Source organism: Hermetia illucens, chromosome 5 (genome assembly GCF_905115235.1).
Source record: "Hermetia illucens chromosome 5, iHerIll2.2.curated.20191125, whole genome shotgun sequence".
In the NCBI taxonomy this organism is placed as follows: domain Eukaryota; kingdom Metazoa; phylum Arthropoda; class Insecta; order Diptera; family Stratiomyidae; genus Hermetia; species Hermetia illucens.
In genome coordinates, this window is record NC_051853.1 from 14,623,141 (window position 1) to 14,639,636 (window position 16,496).

At 44.9% G+C, this 16,496-nt stretch overlaps 2 protein-coding genes across 6 annotated transcripts in view; one reads left to right on the forward strand and one right to left on the reverse strand.

Annotated features, from left to right (window-relative positions):
• Positions 1–5,438: 5,438 nt before the first annotated feature.
• On the reverse strand, positions 5,439–6,437 carry LOC119657247. Of its 4 annotated transcripts, none has more exons than XM_038064067.1 (4): positions 6,274–6,437; positions 6,055–6,208; positions 5,782–5,946; positions 5,439–5,707 (listed from the first exon to the last, which is right to left on the reverse strand). In XM_038064067.1, the coding sequence occupies exons 2-4, from the start codon at positions 6,158–6,160 to the stop codon at positions 5,652–5,654; spliced, it is 327 nt and encodes a 108-aa protein (XP_037919995.1). In that variant the 5' UTR covers positions 6,161–6,208; positions 6,274–6,437; the 3' UTR covers positions 5,439–5,651. The 4 variants fall into 4 exon arrangements, with proteins under 4 accessions (XP_037919995.1, XP_037919993.1, XP_037919994.1 ...); XM_038064065.1 differs by having other exon boundaries at positions 6,055–6,216; positions 6,274–6,436; XM_038064066.1 differs by having other exon boundaries at positions 6,264–6,436.
• A 5,061-nt stretch (positions 6,438–11,498) lies between these two features.
• The window catches only part of LOC119658356 (glutamate receptor ionotropic, NMDA 2B), a 28,357-nt gene continuing 23,359 nt past the window's right edge, over positions 11,499–16,496 (forward strand). For both annotated transcript variants that reach the window (XM_038065714.1, XM_038065715.1), the window contains exon 1: positions 11,499–12,215. In XM_038065714.1, the coding sequence (XP_037921642.1) occupies positions 11,921–12,215 (295 nt within the window). In that variant the 5' untranslated portion in view covers positions 11,499–11,920. The remainder of the gene's footprint in view (positions 12,216–16,496) is intronic.

The window sequence follows — 16,496 nt, forward strand, 5'->3', positions numbered from 1 at the left end:
ATTCACGTTTGATGACCTCTTCTACCTGGTTCAAGGTCAATGTCTCGGATTTCCAGAGAACACGTAGGTTCCAGGCTGGAAACGGAAGCTTTCTCTCCCAGAGGAACGTAACTATATTTTTTAGGATAGTGAGGGATCCTAAGTCCACATCCACTTGATGGACCAAATAGAGAGCAACTTGCTCTCACGTTTTTTGGTTCACGGATCCCTCGTTTGGGGCATGGCACCTAAGCATTTAAAAATAGGGACTAACGGTTTCGTCCAGGGCAGAGGTGAGGCAGCGTCTGATGAGTTGCACACAGGCAATTAAACAAGCTCCAAAGACTGGCTTGCGTGGGTATTATTGGGGCAATGAGGGCATGCCCAACGGCATCCCTGGAGATCCTTATGGGATTAACCCCTCTCCATCACATACAAATTCAGCCAAGGGGGGCAATATTCAGGATGACCGGGGTGTCAGGGAGGCGGGGAGCTGCCAAAACCGAAGGAAGATTGATATTCTTTTTAGGCGGTATCCCGAATTACTGATACAAAGGGATAACATGACAACGAGGTTTTACTTTGATAAGAAGTTTGAAACACGTTGGAGTTACAAGGCAAACTGGGAGAGGGTGACTGAGACATAAGGCTTAAACCCTCACAGCACAGAGAGCAGGTGCCGTTGTCAATGGTCCAAGGAAATTGTACTTCGAACCAATAGGTAAGTACACTAGTGTATTCCAAGCGGAAATATATGCCATGGGCAGATGTGCCTCCTTTAATCAACAAAGGGACTACAGGGGGCAGAACATTGTTATTCTTACCGACTGCCAAGCAACGATCAATGCACTTAGGTTCAACTAGGTGAACTCTAAATTACTATGAGAATGCCTTGAGAAACTGAATACGCTCGGCTCGTCCAACAAGGTCTGGATACCATAGAGCATTCAAAGACTTAAAGAGAAGCAAGGGCATGTATTTTTCCTACTAGGTGACGCAATGGGGTAGTTTGTTTGAGTAATTTACGAGTATGAAGTGAGTCTGTAAATCCTCCGGAAAAAAGTTCTACCACCAAAACTGAACTGACATCAAAGGAGAAACGTGAGACTTGCGTCCCATCCGGACCAACCATCGCACAGGCAGAGCCACCACGGATGAACGTAGCATCAGACTCCAAGATCAGAAAACCACTTTATTTGAGGTCCTCCACCGCCCTGCCACATGAAGCCGCTACCCGGGCCCCCCGCAGGTGCCCCCCAAATCATACGACAGGATAACCTGAATCTAATTAGAAGTTGCGAGAAAAACATTTGGAATTACATTGTCAAACAAGCTGCAGAACGAGTGATAGATCGAGGGGAGGCCATTTTCAGCATCTGGGCTCTAAATCGCCAAATAATTATAGTGAACGTAGTGGCATACTCGATAATGGTCAGTTGACGCGACAGGACGGGCCCCGGTCCTACGTGCCAAAATCTGTAACATAGAACGCGAACATGGTAAAAATTACTATAAACTCTATTTTGGTACACTCAATACGATGTTGGCATTGCAATCTCAGAGGGCTTCCATGATGCCATTAGAGACGCCGAACGATTTGATGACCGGCTGATGAAGCTCACCATTATATCAGCTGATCGCACTATTCACTTTTTCACCGCATAGGCACCACAGACAGGTCGATGAAAAGACCTGTAATGTTCCTGCTGATGACTATATCATCATTGCCGGCGACCTTAATGGTCATGTGGGTGAAAAGGCAGCCGGTAATAGATGTCATGGTGGAAAGATGTTTGGAGGGCACAATGAACATGGCGAGCGTATAGACGATTTTGCTGACACTCATGACCTTGTGCTTACCAATAAATGGTTCATCAAACGATTGTTTCATCTTCCTACATTTTATAGTGGGAATAGTAAAACGCAAACGCAAACATTTTACCACCGTCACTGATTGCAAAGCCGTTCCCTATGAGACTATCGCACCTCAATATCGGCCGTTGATTGCCGTTCTGCGAATAAAGCCACCGATAAAACAGCGTGAGGAATGCACTGGCCCGCCACGCATTAAGTGCTGGTAATTTCGTAAGAAGAAAGAAGAAATGCTCTCACTTACGTGATTACCAACTATTACGAATGTGGAAGAATCGTGGAACTAAATTAAAGACACGATCCACAAAGCGGCCTCTGCAAACCAGGTGTCACCAAGCCAGGTAAGCGGTACGTCAACAGAGATCCCTGGTTTTGGAACGACGATGTTGAAATGAAGGTCCTTTACGGAACTACCACAATTTTCGCGACGATAAAATGCTCGCCAATTGGCAAATTTATAAGAATGTCAACCGGGAAGCAAAGAAAGCGATAGTTGTTACTCGAGCGGTCCATTACAAAAATGTTTACGATAAACTAGACACTCGGACTGCGAGAGAGATCTGTATCGACTTGTCAAAAGCTGAAATGAACGCCCACAGCATATAGAATACTTCTATTGCATTAATGGCAAGAACGGTAGAGGTTAGAGGGGTCCTCCAAATTACAATTTCTGGTTTTAAACGTAAATCTATATTTCGGGAGCTACCTACTTCCTTCATCAGTACACAGCTACTTAAGAAAGTAAGTATTTATATTTATGTTTAAAACCAAAAATTGTAGATTGGAGGAAGCTACCACTTGTCTACAAGAACGGTACTTTGCTTACCAACCGTCGAACCGCGACCATCGAGCCACGCCGGATAGATGACGAGAATACTTCGATTTCAACTGAAGAATTTGTTCATCCTCCACTTCCCCAATCATTGCCGACATTTGGAGCGGTTCCACTTGTCAGCGCAACTGAAATCGAAGAAGCAATAAAACGAATGAAATCAGGGAAAGCCACAGAATCTGACGACATGGCATCTGAGCTCTAAAAAATGCAAAGCTGGAATCGAACGCTGTGGCTCAGTGAATTCTTAATTGGGTTATTGAGGAAGGTAGAACACCATCTGACTGGCAACAAAGTACCACAGTTCCAATATGCAAAAGAAAGGTAAACCAGTAGAATGTTCAAATTAAAGTCCGATCCGGTTACTTTCCCATACCCAGTTATTTGAACGCAACCAGGCAGATGCGAAATCGGTGAAATAACTGTGAATCAAGCCGGATTTGTCAAGAACTATGGAACTACCGACGCAATACACGCTGCGCGGTTACTCATGGAAAAACACCGTGAGAAGCATCGCCCTCTTTACATTGCCTTTCTGGATCTGGAGACAGCGTTTGACCGTGTACCACACGAACTCATCTGGTATGCTTTACGACAACACTTCGTGCCAGAAGAACTCGTGCGCTGGGTTCAATTGCTCTACCACGATCCGAAAAGTAAAGTTCAGAGCACAGTAGATCTACTATAGGCAGTACCCTTACAAAAATTACCCCACTTGCAAATGTGCTTGCAGAAGCTTATCTGTACACATCAGAGACGCTAAACAAGGAAAAGGCATAATCTTGGTCAAATCGTATTGGTAAGAGAGAGATCGGTGAGCTTTTGCTATTCTGGTACTACGGCGTGCTCACGCATATAGCAAAAAGCTGTTTCACGTATTCACTTATACATAAGCAAAAACTTGCCAATCTCACCAATACATTGGCAAGTGCGGGCGGTATGTCAAACACAGCTGATCGGGTTTTCGGTACATCTTGCTCATGCTCAAGGGCAAAACAATTTGAAATCGTGTGTACTCGCACTGATTTCCCCCTTCAGGGGCAAGGGGGAGTGAGGTAGCTGTCTAGTATCTAACTGTGGTTCAGAGTGTGGCGGGTGTATTAAAACCGCTTCGTGTTGGTGTTCATCAAGTAAGCACCTCATCACCACTCCTCTTTGTTCTTGTTCTGGACACCGTCACACTGGACATTCAACATCCAGCGCCCTATACATTGCTTTATGCAGATGATGTTTTCCTAGCATCTAATAGCAAAAATGATCTCGAACAACTTGCCCAAAAGTGGAATGATCGCCTCATGTAACACGGTCTCAGATTGAATCTGAATAAAATTGAATTTTTGACGACGGATCCCCAAGAAACAGGCAGTGACCTGCCCAGAATTGAGCGATTTAAATTCCTCAGATCAGCGCTATCAGCCAATGGAGAACTGCTTAATGAAATTGCTTCACACATTAATGCAACCTGGATCCACAACTGGTGTTCTTTGTGATAGACGTATCAACGAACGTCTCAAATCTAAAATTTATCGCAATGTCGTCCGTCCTGTCGCGCTCAATGGTTCTACGTATTGACCGACTAGAAAACACAATGAATGATGTCTTGCGGTAATGGAGATGAAGATTTGTTGGACTACTGGCGTGGCACGTTTTGATCACATCCGAAATGAAGATATTCGCGATCGATATGGGGTTGCACCGATCGTGGAAAAACTGCGAGAGAGGCGTCTTTGATGGTATGGTATGGTCACGTAATTCATGCTAACGAGAATTCACTTGCCAAAATTGGTCTCAACATCGAAACCGACGACAAAAGATTAAAAGGCCGGCTCAAAGAACGGTGGCTTGATACGCTGGATGGGGTTTTAAAAGCCTCGCGATTACCTGCAGATCAGGCATTTGATAGAAACAAATGGCGAAACTGATCACGACGAGCCGAAGAAGGAGTTCAATTGGTCTCTGACTGAACTCGTCCTCGTTATCTCCCTTCCTAAAAGGGTGATCGATTTAATATGGACAAGGGTAAGATTATTAGATAATTTTAATGAGCAGGGATGTTACCCTATATCTTGAAGGATATAGACTGGGATTAGGTTGTGTTGATCGGTAAGCTCAATCTTCGGGATTCATCAACAAACGCATTTACCTGCCTTTACAAACATTGCTTACCGACCGTCGACTACCAATCGTCTCCAGTGGCTAAAATGTGGAAATTGGAAGATTTCAATGCTATTATGTAGGGATGCTATGTGGATATTTACATATAAAATGTATCTCAAAGAATCACAAAAGACCCACCATATTTGAAGCTACCACTTTCCAATATCCAACTTGTTTTTCTCATTTTTTTGCTGTTCATATCGTTATCGCTAAAATTTAAGCTTTCCACCCATTCTATACTCAGTGGCATAAGGTGTGAAAGCGGGAAAGAATGCCACCCACCTTCCTGGATTAGATAGCTAAGCGGTATTCTAGTGCGCGTCACCGGTCACTTCTGCGAAGATGTACTAATTCATTTCTTATTCTCTTTCCTCGTTTTCCATATGTTTACATAAAAGCTCGTTATTTACTTATGAATCACGTTCTAAGCCTTCACTAGATACTTTCGCTAGAAGCAGTAGTCAGTGCGGTTTAAGTCTTCCTCCGTATCACGTAGCTGGTAATAGTGCACTATCGTTGCATCACTCAAATAATGCACCGGAATGAAAAGTTTCCAATGGATGACGACGGAATGAATAGCCAAAAACTGGACAACGTATTACAACATAAAAGCGAATATATTACTTCTCATACAATTTAACAATAAATTATTAGTAAAACAATTTGTCTCGTATGGATGCAGCGAGCGTTCATGGAATATTTTTGGCAGGAGTTAGTTTTGGTTAATGGTAATCAGGTCATCTATGTTTGGATGTTAATGTTGGGCCGAAAAATAACAACAAGCGCGGCACTCATCTCTTCGGCCCACCCCCTAAACACCTTTCAGAGTCACTTCTTTGCCCTTCTTCTCGTGGTGCTTCTTCTTGACTGCAATAGGATAGTAGTACAAGAAAGGATTAAGGTCACTATAGGCATTGGTACTCCACCTCCAAGGAACTCACTTGTAATTAAGGTATCTGGATCTTCGAAGTCGTCCTCATGTTTGACCTTCTTGCGAAGCTTCTTCAAATATGCGATCTTGTACTCCTCGCTGGGCATACCGTTTTTGCCGTAGCTGACCTCGATAACGCTCAGTGGGATAACGGTCGACGAGACCGGAACCAGGTCTGTTCCACGGTACCGAAACGGAAACAAGTCAAGAACACCACATGGAACGGATACACAAGAAATTTGACCATGTTAGAATGAAAAATGCAGTTGACCTTCACACCCACCTGCTTCAAACTTATCATTGCTATTCTTCTTGTAAAGCATCGGCGTGGCCAGGGCCAGTCCGCAAAGTAGCAATAGATACGCACTCGTTACTAAACACTTGTTCATTTTCGTGGGTTCGTTCGTTCCTTACTTCCTCAAAATAATCCACTGCACCTGTAACGCTGTATAGTTCACTTGGTTGACTAACGACCAGATCACCTGTGGTTACCTCCACTTACATTGGTACTTGCCCAAATACCATAAGGCCATCAGCTCTTCGACGAGATCTTTTCCTGCACTTGCCTCGCGCTTCACATTTAATGCCAAAACTCGAATCTTTCGAAATTGTTTTCGCAATGGATGCAGAATATGGGGACCAGCACCGTGAGTAGGTGAGAGGCGTATTTGCGGTGTTGTACCTGTTTTGTTTGCTTGTTGAGTGCCATTCCGAATAGATTCGAGTGGTGGAAACTCGATGAATCCCATGGAGTCTTATGGTTGATGGACGTGGAGCTGGAGTACCTCTAGCTTCTAGAAAAAGCGAGGTTTATTGGGTCCCACTCGGAATAGGGGCAACTATCAACAGTCTATACTCTACTTAGTAGAATCGGAAACCAAAGAGATCAGCGTCAATGGAGCACATAGATCTCGAGACCTAGTGTCTTCTGACGATCTTGTTCCAAATACCTAATCGCATTATGCATACCTAACGACCATATTCTTTCGCGACCCCTTAAGCTGCTAATATCTTCAGTAATCAACAAGTGAGTCAACATCCTCACCGTTAGATCAAATATGGATTACCCACGATTCCATGGTACCAGACCATGTCATACTCTTCAACCCACACAACTTCTTGGACGCTTCATCGTCTTAGCTCATTCCGATCATTACGGAGACCTCCAAGTTGCTTCTGAAAGTTTTTCCCATATTCGGAGGTTGTTTGGCGAATGGTTGACGCAATTTCAATAGGAGAAAGATCAACCATTTTTATTCGAATATTATACATACAAAGCTCGGTTAAATTAGCCACCAACTTGTAAGTGGCCATTGTTTCGCGGTACCAAGCTGCTGGGAGCGACTACCAGTCAAGTACTTTCGACGCAACCAGTGTCAATTGGAAGTAAAAGTGAAGTAACTCCAAACAATACTCGCTTGGGAGCTGCATCGCTACCAATGGTGGTAACTTTCATTTTTTTGTTTGCTTCGCTAGACAATTCAGATCGGGTAACTACTGCGCTGCACGCTACAAGTATCTAAACTACTTTGATTGGAGCTCGCGGCAAAAAAGTAGTTGATCTTGAATGGCGGCACAAACAACAATCAACCGGTGCTGGCTGGAGTTGAATTTACATAATTTATTCTTATTGAAATATGCAGCTCACAGGGAAATCCATAATATCAACACCAGCAGAAATTGGTGGAGATATGCAGGGTAAATTGTATAAACATCTGCAGAGGTCGTTCACTGATAAGTTGCGATCGTTCGTGGGAAGGTATTTGAGATGCACTGTAACATTTAACCGAGGGCATGGATTACTTGCTCCTCTAGGGCTAGCTTCAAATAGATACAATGTTAATATCGCTCGAGCCAACTAATAAGTTGATAACCTTTTTTTTTGGGAGTAGGGTAGGTGAATGCGTTTACGCACAGAGTGTTGGATTCCCGCAACAGTACGCTGGCAAACTACCAACTAAACACCTCCCTGTCATCAGAGAACTACCCTGGAACCGTTTGACACATTACTTCGGGCTAGCCCTCCCGCTCTCCCGGCTTTGGGAGCCTTCAAGTCAGGGAATTCCTTTCACCAACGGGAGGGGAGGGGAAGAAGTGAGTTGTTGTTAGTTCAGGGAACCCCTTACCGTCCGATCCCTCCGCCGGTCGAGTTCAATCTTCTTCGTAATAAGAAGAGCCCGAAAATAATGCGCAATACGATTCCAGCTGCCAGCGCTCTTCAGCATCTCTCTGACAATGTTGTCTGGAGAGAGCTCCCCTGTGTCTGCATAAAGCTGCTGGCGGAGGCCGTCCCACCTCTCGCAAGAGAAAAAGGTGCGTTCAGCGTCATCCGCCACTCTATTGCAGAACACACAATCAGGAGATCGCGCCTTCCCAATCCTGTGCAGGTAAGACTGAAAACCTCCATGCCCACTTAGAAGTTGGGTAAGGAAGTAATCAATCTCACCGTGCGTTCTGTTCAACCATGGGTCTAATTTGTCGATGAGCCGCGCAGTCTACTTGCCCCTTGGCTCATTTTGCCAAGAAAGTTGCCACTCGCTAAGGGTGCGTTGACGTTCTTCACGGGCAGCCACTTCTCTTAAGTTTTCGCCCTTACGGCGATAGATAGCTTTGCGCTCCTTGGCAAGGAGGGCAACGGGGATCACTCCCGCAATCACCATCACAGCCGGTTCGGAGACGGTGCGATAAGCAGACGCCACTCGCAAAGCTCCCCGCCTCTGCACTTGAACAAGGTGATGCACCTCCTTGTCAAGGGCATCGGCCCATACCTACGCACCATAGAGAACGACGGACTGCGTTGCTCCCATGAGGAGACGTCTCCTAGTTGATATAGGGCCCCCGACATTCGCCATTAGCCAACTCAAGGCCGCGACTCCAGCTGCAGCCCTGTCCGCTGCTGCTTTGATTTGCTCGAAGAAGCTCATCTTCGAGTCGAGCATTAAACCAAGGCATTTAATCGCTGGTTTTGACTCTATAGTCAACTCGCCGGTCGATATGGGACGCAGGGTCGGGATTCTCCTTCTGGGCAGGATGACTACTTCGGTTTTTTCCAGCGCAAGGTTGAAACCGTGAGCAGTCATCCATCCGCTTACCCGTCGCATCAATATGCCAAGTCTGCTTTGCGCCTGTTCAACAGTGTGTCCGGCAACAAGTGCCGCAACGTCGTCTGCATAACCGACCGGGCGCGACTCTTCGGGCATATCGAGTCTCAACAGACTATCGTAGGAAGCGTTCCAGAGGTCCGGCCCTAAGATGGATCCCTGTGCTACGCTCGACGTAATTTCCATCCTCCTCTGGCCCTCCAGCGTCTCATAGAGCAGGCGGAGGTCTTTCAGATAATCCCTCAATATCCGCAAGAGATAGCTTGGCACGTGAACGGAATTCTCTAGTGTGTCTAGCATATCTGACCATCTTACAGTATTGAAGGCATTTCTGACATCAAGCGTTATGAGAAGCACTATCCGTCGAGATCGGCGGCTGTGTGCCCCGGCTCGATTAAACGCATCTACGACCTCCATAACAGCATCCACTGTAGATTTCCCTGTTCTAAACCCGAACTGCCTTGGGGATAAGTCCCCGGCAGCACGGATCGCTTCAGCGAGTCTACCCCTGATGAGCTTCTCGAGCACTTTTCCAGCCGTGTCAAGCATACACAGCGGTCGGTATGCAGGCGGGAGCTCCGGGTCTCCTTTACCCTTACTGATCAACGCGAGTCTGACCACTTTTCAGCGACAAGGAAAAATGCCCTCCTTCAAGCACGCGTTGAACACTGCAAGCAGCAATTCTGGCCGTTGGCGGAACACCAGTTTGTAAACTTCCGCCGGGATGCCATCAGGACCTGGCGTCTTCCTGTTTTTCATAGTGAGAACCGCTTCTTTGAACTCTTTCATTGTGAAAAGGGGGCAATCCACGACGCTTTCCGCGCTATTTATATCAACCCGTACAGGGTGTCTGGGGAACAATGCCCGCACTATGCGATCCATCTGGCCGGTGCTCAGTATGCAGGGCTTCTGCAGAGCCCCGATTTTCCGGGTGACAAGCTTATAGTCCCCACGGGTCCTCATTCACCTCATTAACAAGATTCTGCCAGCCGCGAGCTTTGCTTTTATTTATAGCGCTACGGAGTCTCCTTTTTGCTGATCTATATTGTGCCTTTATGGCACATGCCTATTCGTTGGTGTGCAAACGTTATGCCAAACGGCAGAGCTTATGACACTCCTTCCGTAGCTCGGCAATTTCTGCCGTCCACCAGTACATAGAAGGCTTGTCGCGCCTGGGGCCTCTGCGGGGCATGGAAGCCTCACACGCCGTCGTTATCAGGTTCATCACTGAATTTACGACGGTGTCAGCTGTGACACTACCACCCCCCGGAGTGCCCCCTAGCGTGGCCCTACCTGCTCCAAGAGCTTCGACGAACTTTCCGATGTTCACCCTCGCGACATTCCACACGCAGGGGGGGCCGTGTTGGTGCTCGCCGGCAAGTGGCGTCAACCACTTTGAACGCAATGTGCTGATGATCACTTGCCGAGAAGTCTTCTAGGACTCGCCACCCATCCACCGATGATGCCAGAGATTCCGGTGCAAAAGTGATGTCAGGAATGCTTCCTTCACAACCTGAGCGCTGAAACATTTGCTTGGGTCCGGTGTTTAAAACTTCAAGCCCGGTTCTCGTCGCCATTTCTAGAATCCGTTTCCCTCTGGAGTCTGACTGAGGCATGCCCCATTCAAGAGCCCTGGCATTAAAATCACCGCCAACCAGGATTCGTCCCTCCGTGCTCGAAACGGCGTCCTCCAGAGCATCAAGCCGGCACCGAAAATCCGGCATCGTCTCATTCGGCGTCAGGTAAACGCTAAAAAACATTATCCCTAAACACCGGATCCAGGCAAACCGATCCCCCCCGATCAGGGGATTTTGCTGAGGATAGTGGGGACTATGGTGGAGAGAACCTTTTACTAGGGACATAGCTAGCACTTTAGTATCCCATATAGTAACCCGAAGTTCAATGGTGACTCTGCCCTATTTTTTTGGCTTGACTTAAGTTTCTACCGAAACACTTTTCCCTTTCCATTGCCGCTGATTAATAATTCTTTGGTTTGAAAACGGTGTTGAAACCCTTTTTGCTTTGTGGGCTGAAACTTTTAGATGTAGAATCTGAAGTGTTTTTCACTGTGTAATTAAAGGGAGAGAAAGACCGCCACCCTCCTTTCTAGTGCTGTTTATTCTGTTATAAATATCGATATTTGAGAAGCAACTTATTCCATTCGTCACTGATTTGACTCAAAACGTTCAACAGCTACTAAACAGTGAACAGGTATCAAAGTGACTCCTACCACCGCTTTTGTCCTCTCCACGAATATGAGTCCTCTAGAGTCCTCTTGCTCCCTGCAGTACTCAACTATTCAGCAACACGAAAGTCATTGTTTACTTACTGAAAACGTGACAAAATATGTAATATAATATTAGACATTCTTCCGACGAATCATATCCAACCTTGACCTTGTTAACCAGTAACCTCAACATGCTTCCTGTGAGTATGAATGAATGGGTACCTGTTGCATCCTAGCCACATGTCGTCGCCATTCTTGTTTACATCAAAACGGACATGCGTCGTTTTTGTTTACCACCCAATAAATTACTGGTCCACGATGGGGATGAGGGAGCATCCCTTTTAGTACAGATTCCATCAATTTTCATCTTGACGGTAATCAGGGTGTGGACTCGGTCGTGACATGATGGTTTCAGTGTGAAATTTTATTTTCGAGTCCTTTATTGGAGTAAAAGGACTCTTTTGTCATCCGGTTAGTGTGTTCTGTGTGGTGCAGTGATAGTTGATTATGATGCGATAATTTTTTAACCATGGAAGTTAAAGTTATACGTTTAAAAGCCACTTCCTTGCAGATAACCTTCTAGAGCTCGTAAATGAAAATCTCTTCGTCTACTATTACGAAACCTCGCTTTTTTCCACATCCTGCACTAGCGATAGTAGCTTTTCTCCAAATGACGATATCGACCAATACTTTTCGCATCATGTAACGAAATAGAACAAAAAATCCGTGGAATTGATTATCCTAAAGTGAAAAAATAACAATGGCGGAAGTTCTAGTGTACTAAAATCTGTATTAGGTACTAAAAATTGAATCAGCTGAAAATGTTATGGAAAAGTGTAGTTGCTATTGCTCTCCTCGTTGTCCTGGCGGACACAGGGGATGCATGGCGGTCAAGCAGTTCATCGTCCAAGATGTCCAGCAATGCAAACCATCTAAATATCGGATTAATTGCTCCCCATACAAATTTTGGCAAACGGGAGTATATCAGGGCAATCGGATCAGCTGTTCAAGCTCTGCAAAAGCCTCGTGGGATAAAGCTGACATTCCTTAAGGACTATGTTTTCCAAGCGGCTAACGTTCATTTTGACATGATGTCGCTGACACCAAGTCCAACAGGTACGTAACACATACCGTGAGGTGTGTACGAGCTCATCGTTGTCAACCATCTGTTGAGGTTTACCTAGTGTTTCTTTTTCATATAGGAAAGGTTGTCTGACTCGATAACTATACGTTTTCTCAATTTCCATAGGATTTAAAAGGTTTAAGTGGGGTATTGCCTCCATGTTGAATAAAAAATGTACTTTTGGACTCCTTAAGTACCACGACAGACTCATTAAACACTATCTCTCCTGATGAAAAATAGATCCTTCTAAACTTACATACATATTTGCATCTATAGTATCACCCCCCAAAATACGACTACTACCCAAATAATTGTTTTCACCTATTATGGGTGGCATTTCTAAAAATCTTTGTTGGGAATGGGGTGGAGTCCTCGCATAGCCGTCATTGAATAGGACAAAGCATCTTCTAAATCTTCTAATCTTATTAAAATCGGTTCATTGCGTATCTTTTAAAAGGAATTTTCTCGAAATTGATTGAAGCTATTGTCACGAAACCTAATGGGAGTATGGGATTTGCAACTGTGCTCACGCAGCGAGAAGCATGCGTTTACAGTATGTTACAGGGGTGGGGGAGAGGGCAGGTTAGTTGAGAGCCTGTTTCCAAATGTGAACAGGGGTTACGAGATTCCTTCCTCGCAATATGACTATATGTATTGCGTACGACATGAAAGACGGCAACAGTATTTTCTAATTGGCTTTACTTCTAACAAGTTTTTTATTCATAGGCTAGTGAGGGGTTCTTTGAAAATGTAAGGTCTCGTTATTGAAACTTAGTCTACTGAAGAATTGGAAAAATTCACTATAAAATCCTTATACCAAATCTAGTCATCAACGCAGATATTTTTAAATTTCATATCTTAAAATATCTGCTCAAATAATAGAATTTTAACATATTTTGAATTTTCGCCGTGAGACCTTCCTATATTTCCCGTTCATTCCTTGTCTGTTTGCTTCGATTTCATTCTCATGAAAGTTGATGCTGTATAAAAGCCTACAGCAACAGGATAGCATAAAGGTGAACACAAAGATCCATGACAACCCCGGTGTAGTAAAATCAAGAGCCTGACTACAAACTAACTTGCGCACGCATTTTTCTCGGAAGCGGTTATAGCGATTCACATCAAATTTGGGTGAGAGGTTGGAACTGCGAACGCTCACGCATACAATGAGTAACGTCATTTTACGTCGAATTTAAGAGGGAGCCGGGCATTTTAATCTTTTGATCTACTAGAATTTTGTTAATAATAGCATGGTTTTCACCAAAGTTTCCAGTATCCTGCTTCTTATTAAATTCTATATTACTGCATTGCCATTTCCAAAATATAACAATATTGTTTATTATCTTTATTTGAGGAGATATCGTAAGTATTTCGTGGCCTAAATACTATGTGCATGGACCGCCATAATCTTTTTTTACTTTTTTGGGTTGAGTAGTTTCTAAGAGTGCGTCCTTGAAGTAATTGACTCCTTTGGAACCCCCGCGCTTCTTCCCTCTACGACCACTGTCAATAGCCAATACCTTCTTTTTTTCTGCAGGCTTTTGAAACCCCATCCAGCGTATCAAGCCACCGTTGTTTCGGTGGGCCTTATGGTCACTTACCATTGACTTCGATGTTCAGATCAATCTTACGTGACCATACCATCGAATACGCTCTCTCGCAATTTTTCAACATATTCGGTGAAAAAAAATGTGCCCCCCTCTTGTAGGTGTATCGGGACCCTCCTTAAGTTCAACGTACAACAATGTAATTCATCGCCTGTGTGTGGGTTCACAGTCCTAACCTTTCCACCGAGTTTCATGTAATGATGATGACAAAATTAGTCAACGCCCCTCGGTGAAGGATTCGCGTAACAAACGCGATGGGATATCAAAGCTTAGGACGATTATCAAAAATCTTATGAAGTATGTAAGTGCTCGACATAATGTGCACTACGCAAATAAAGATCAGTTGCGTGCTATTACAGCTGCGTACCTTGAAGTACGAGAGGGATTAAAAGCAAGTAATGAAGACAAGAGACTGCACCAGTACAATCAATGCCAAGAGCGTTCTCTTCTAGGAGCAGCACCTACACTATTAAGGATGCAGCAGCGCAATGTGTAGAGGACAAAAGGGAGACTCCAAAGCTCCGTAAAAGACTGGAAAGTCTAATGGGGAAGTAGAATTTCCTCAACGTAGACAAAAGTGGCCAATAGAGAAAATGCATCCACGACAAATAAGTAAGCCGTCACACGAAAGACTACCAGCGAAAAATGATGAGTACATTCAAGGTTCCACTTGGACTAAGGTGGAAAAGAAGGAAAGGCTACAGAAGTTAGGCCGGACCGATGGGCTATAATACCCAAAAAAGTCAATTTACGTATGCTGCCATTCTGCGCATGGTCAAAACAGACACCTGGTTGGCAAAGCTAAGTGAAAGTATGAACCCCATAAGGGGAACGCAGAAGAGGACTTCTTGCAGGAATTTAAACCAACCGAAAGAGCAGAGAACTCCAGAGCAGAGAAGTAATAATAGCGTAATCATTGAGTGTAAGGACTTGAACGAGATTACTACAATGGAAGAAATTTGCGATGTCTTACGGTCCCAGCGAAGAATACAGTTGGTGCAGGAGGCAGATATTCTACGACTATGGAACGCATATGGCTGCACAGAAACTGCGTCTTTAAGTCTAACCCATGATGCGGGGAAAAGAGCTGTCACTGCCAGCAAAGTCCGGATTGGTTGACTCGTCTAAAGACTGCAAGAGCAGATAACTCTAAAAAATGCTTCAGGTGTTTGGAAGTTGGGCATATGGCGGAAAAACACTATAGTACCAAGCTATGCTGTAAATGGGAAAAAGCTACATCGCAAAAGACGACGGAAAAAGACCCAACTGTCTGTTCTGCAGGCAAATAAGTGACATTGACAGCGCCCATATCACAGGTAGCAGCTCATATCCGGTGTTTAGTAAGGCGATCGACACTATGCGCAAGTGAAGTTCTTGCGCCTAAGCGTGAAGCATTGCCAAGGACCTGCTCTCCCAGATGGTGTTGGAAAAAAAAATCGATATTGCCATTGCCTGCAATCAGTACAAAGAGCTAGACAGTGGAGTTTGAGTTGCAGATAAAAGCCGAAAAGCGGCTATACTATATAGACGTGGAATCACGAAGATCCTCTCGAGTGGCAACCGGATCGGACGATAATTTGAACATTCTTCTGGGCTACCTTTCTTTTTCCATATTGGAACAGTGGTACTTTCTTGCCAGTCAGATGGTGTTCTTCCTTCCTGAATAATCCGGTTAAAGAATTCACTGAGCCACGGTGTTGGGTCCCAGCTCTTCGCTTTCCAGAGCTCAGATGCGATGTCGTCAGGTCCTGTTGCTTTCCCCGATTTCATTTGTTTTATTGCCTTCTCGACTTCAGTTGCGCTGACTGGTGGAACTGCTCCAAATGTCGGCAATGATTGTGGAGGTGGAGAATGAGCAAATTCTTCAGTTGAAATCTGCTCGAAGTAATCTCGCCATCTACCCGTTGCGGCTCGACGGTTGGTAAGCAAAGTACCGTTCTTGTCATTAACACAACAGAAGTGTTCGATATCCTGTGTGCGTTCATCACGGCTTTTAGCAAGTCGATACAGATCTCTCTCGCCATCCCCAGTGTCCAGTTTATCGTAAAGATTTTTGAAATGGTTCGCTCGGATGGCAGCGACCGCTTTCTTTGCTTCCCGGTTGGCATTCTTATAAATTTGCCAATTAGCAGGCGTTTTATCGTCGAGAAATTTGTGGTAGAAGCGTTTCTTTTCACGGACCTTCATTTCAACATCATCATTCCAAAGCCAAGTATCTCGGTTGATGTACCGCTTACCCGGCTTGGTGACCCCGAGGGTTGCAGAGGCCGCTTTGTGGATCGTGTCTTTCATTTGGTTCCATGATTCTTCCACATTCGTAATGGTTGGCAATCGTATGAGTGAGATCGTTTCTTCTTTCTTCTCACCAAACCGCCACCATTTAATGCGCGGCGGGCCAGTGCGTTCCTCACGCTGTTTTATCGGTGGCTTAATTCGCAGGGCGGCAATCAACGGCCGATGTTGGGGTGCGATGGTCTCATAGGGAACGACTTTGCAGTCAGTGACAGTGGTAAAATGTTGGCGTCTTATGAGAATATAGTCGATTTGCGTTTTATTGTTCCCACTATAAAATGTGGGAAGATGAGACAATCATTTGATGAACCATGTATTCATAAGTACAAGGTCATGGGTGTCCACAAAATCGATTATGCGCTCGCCACCTTCATT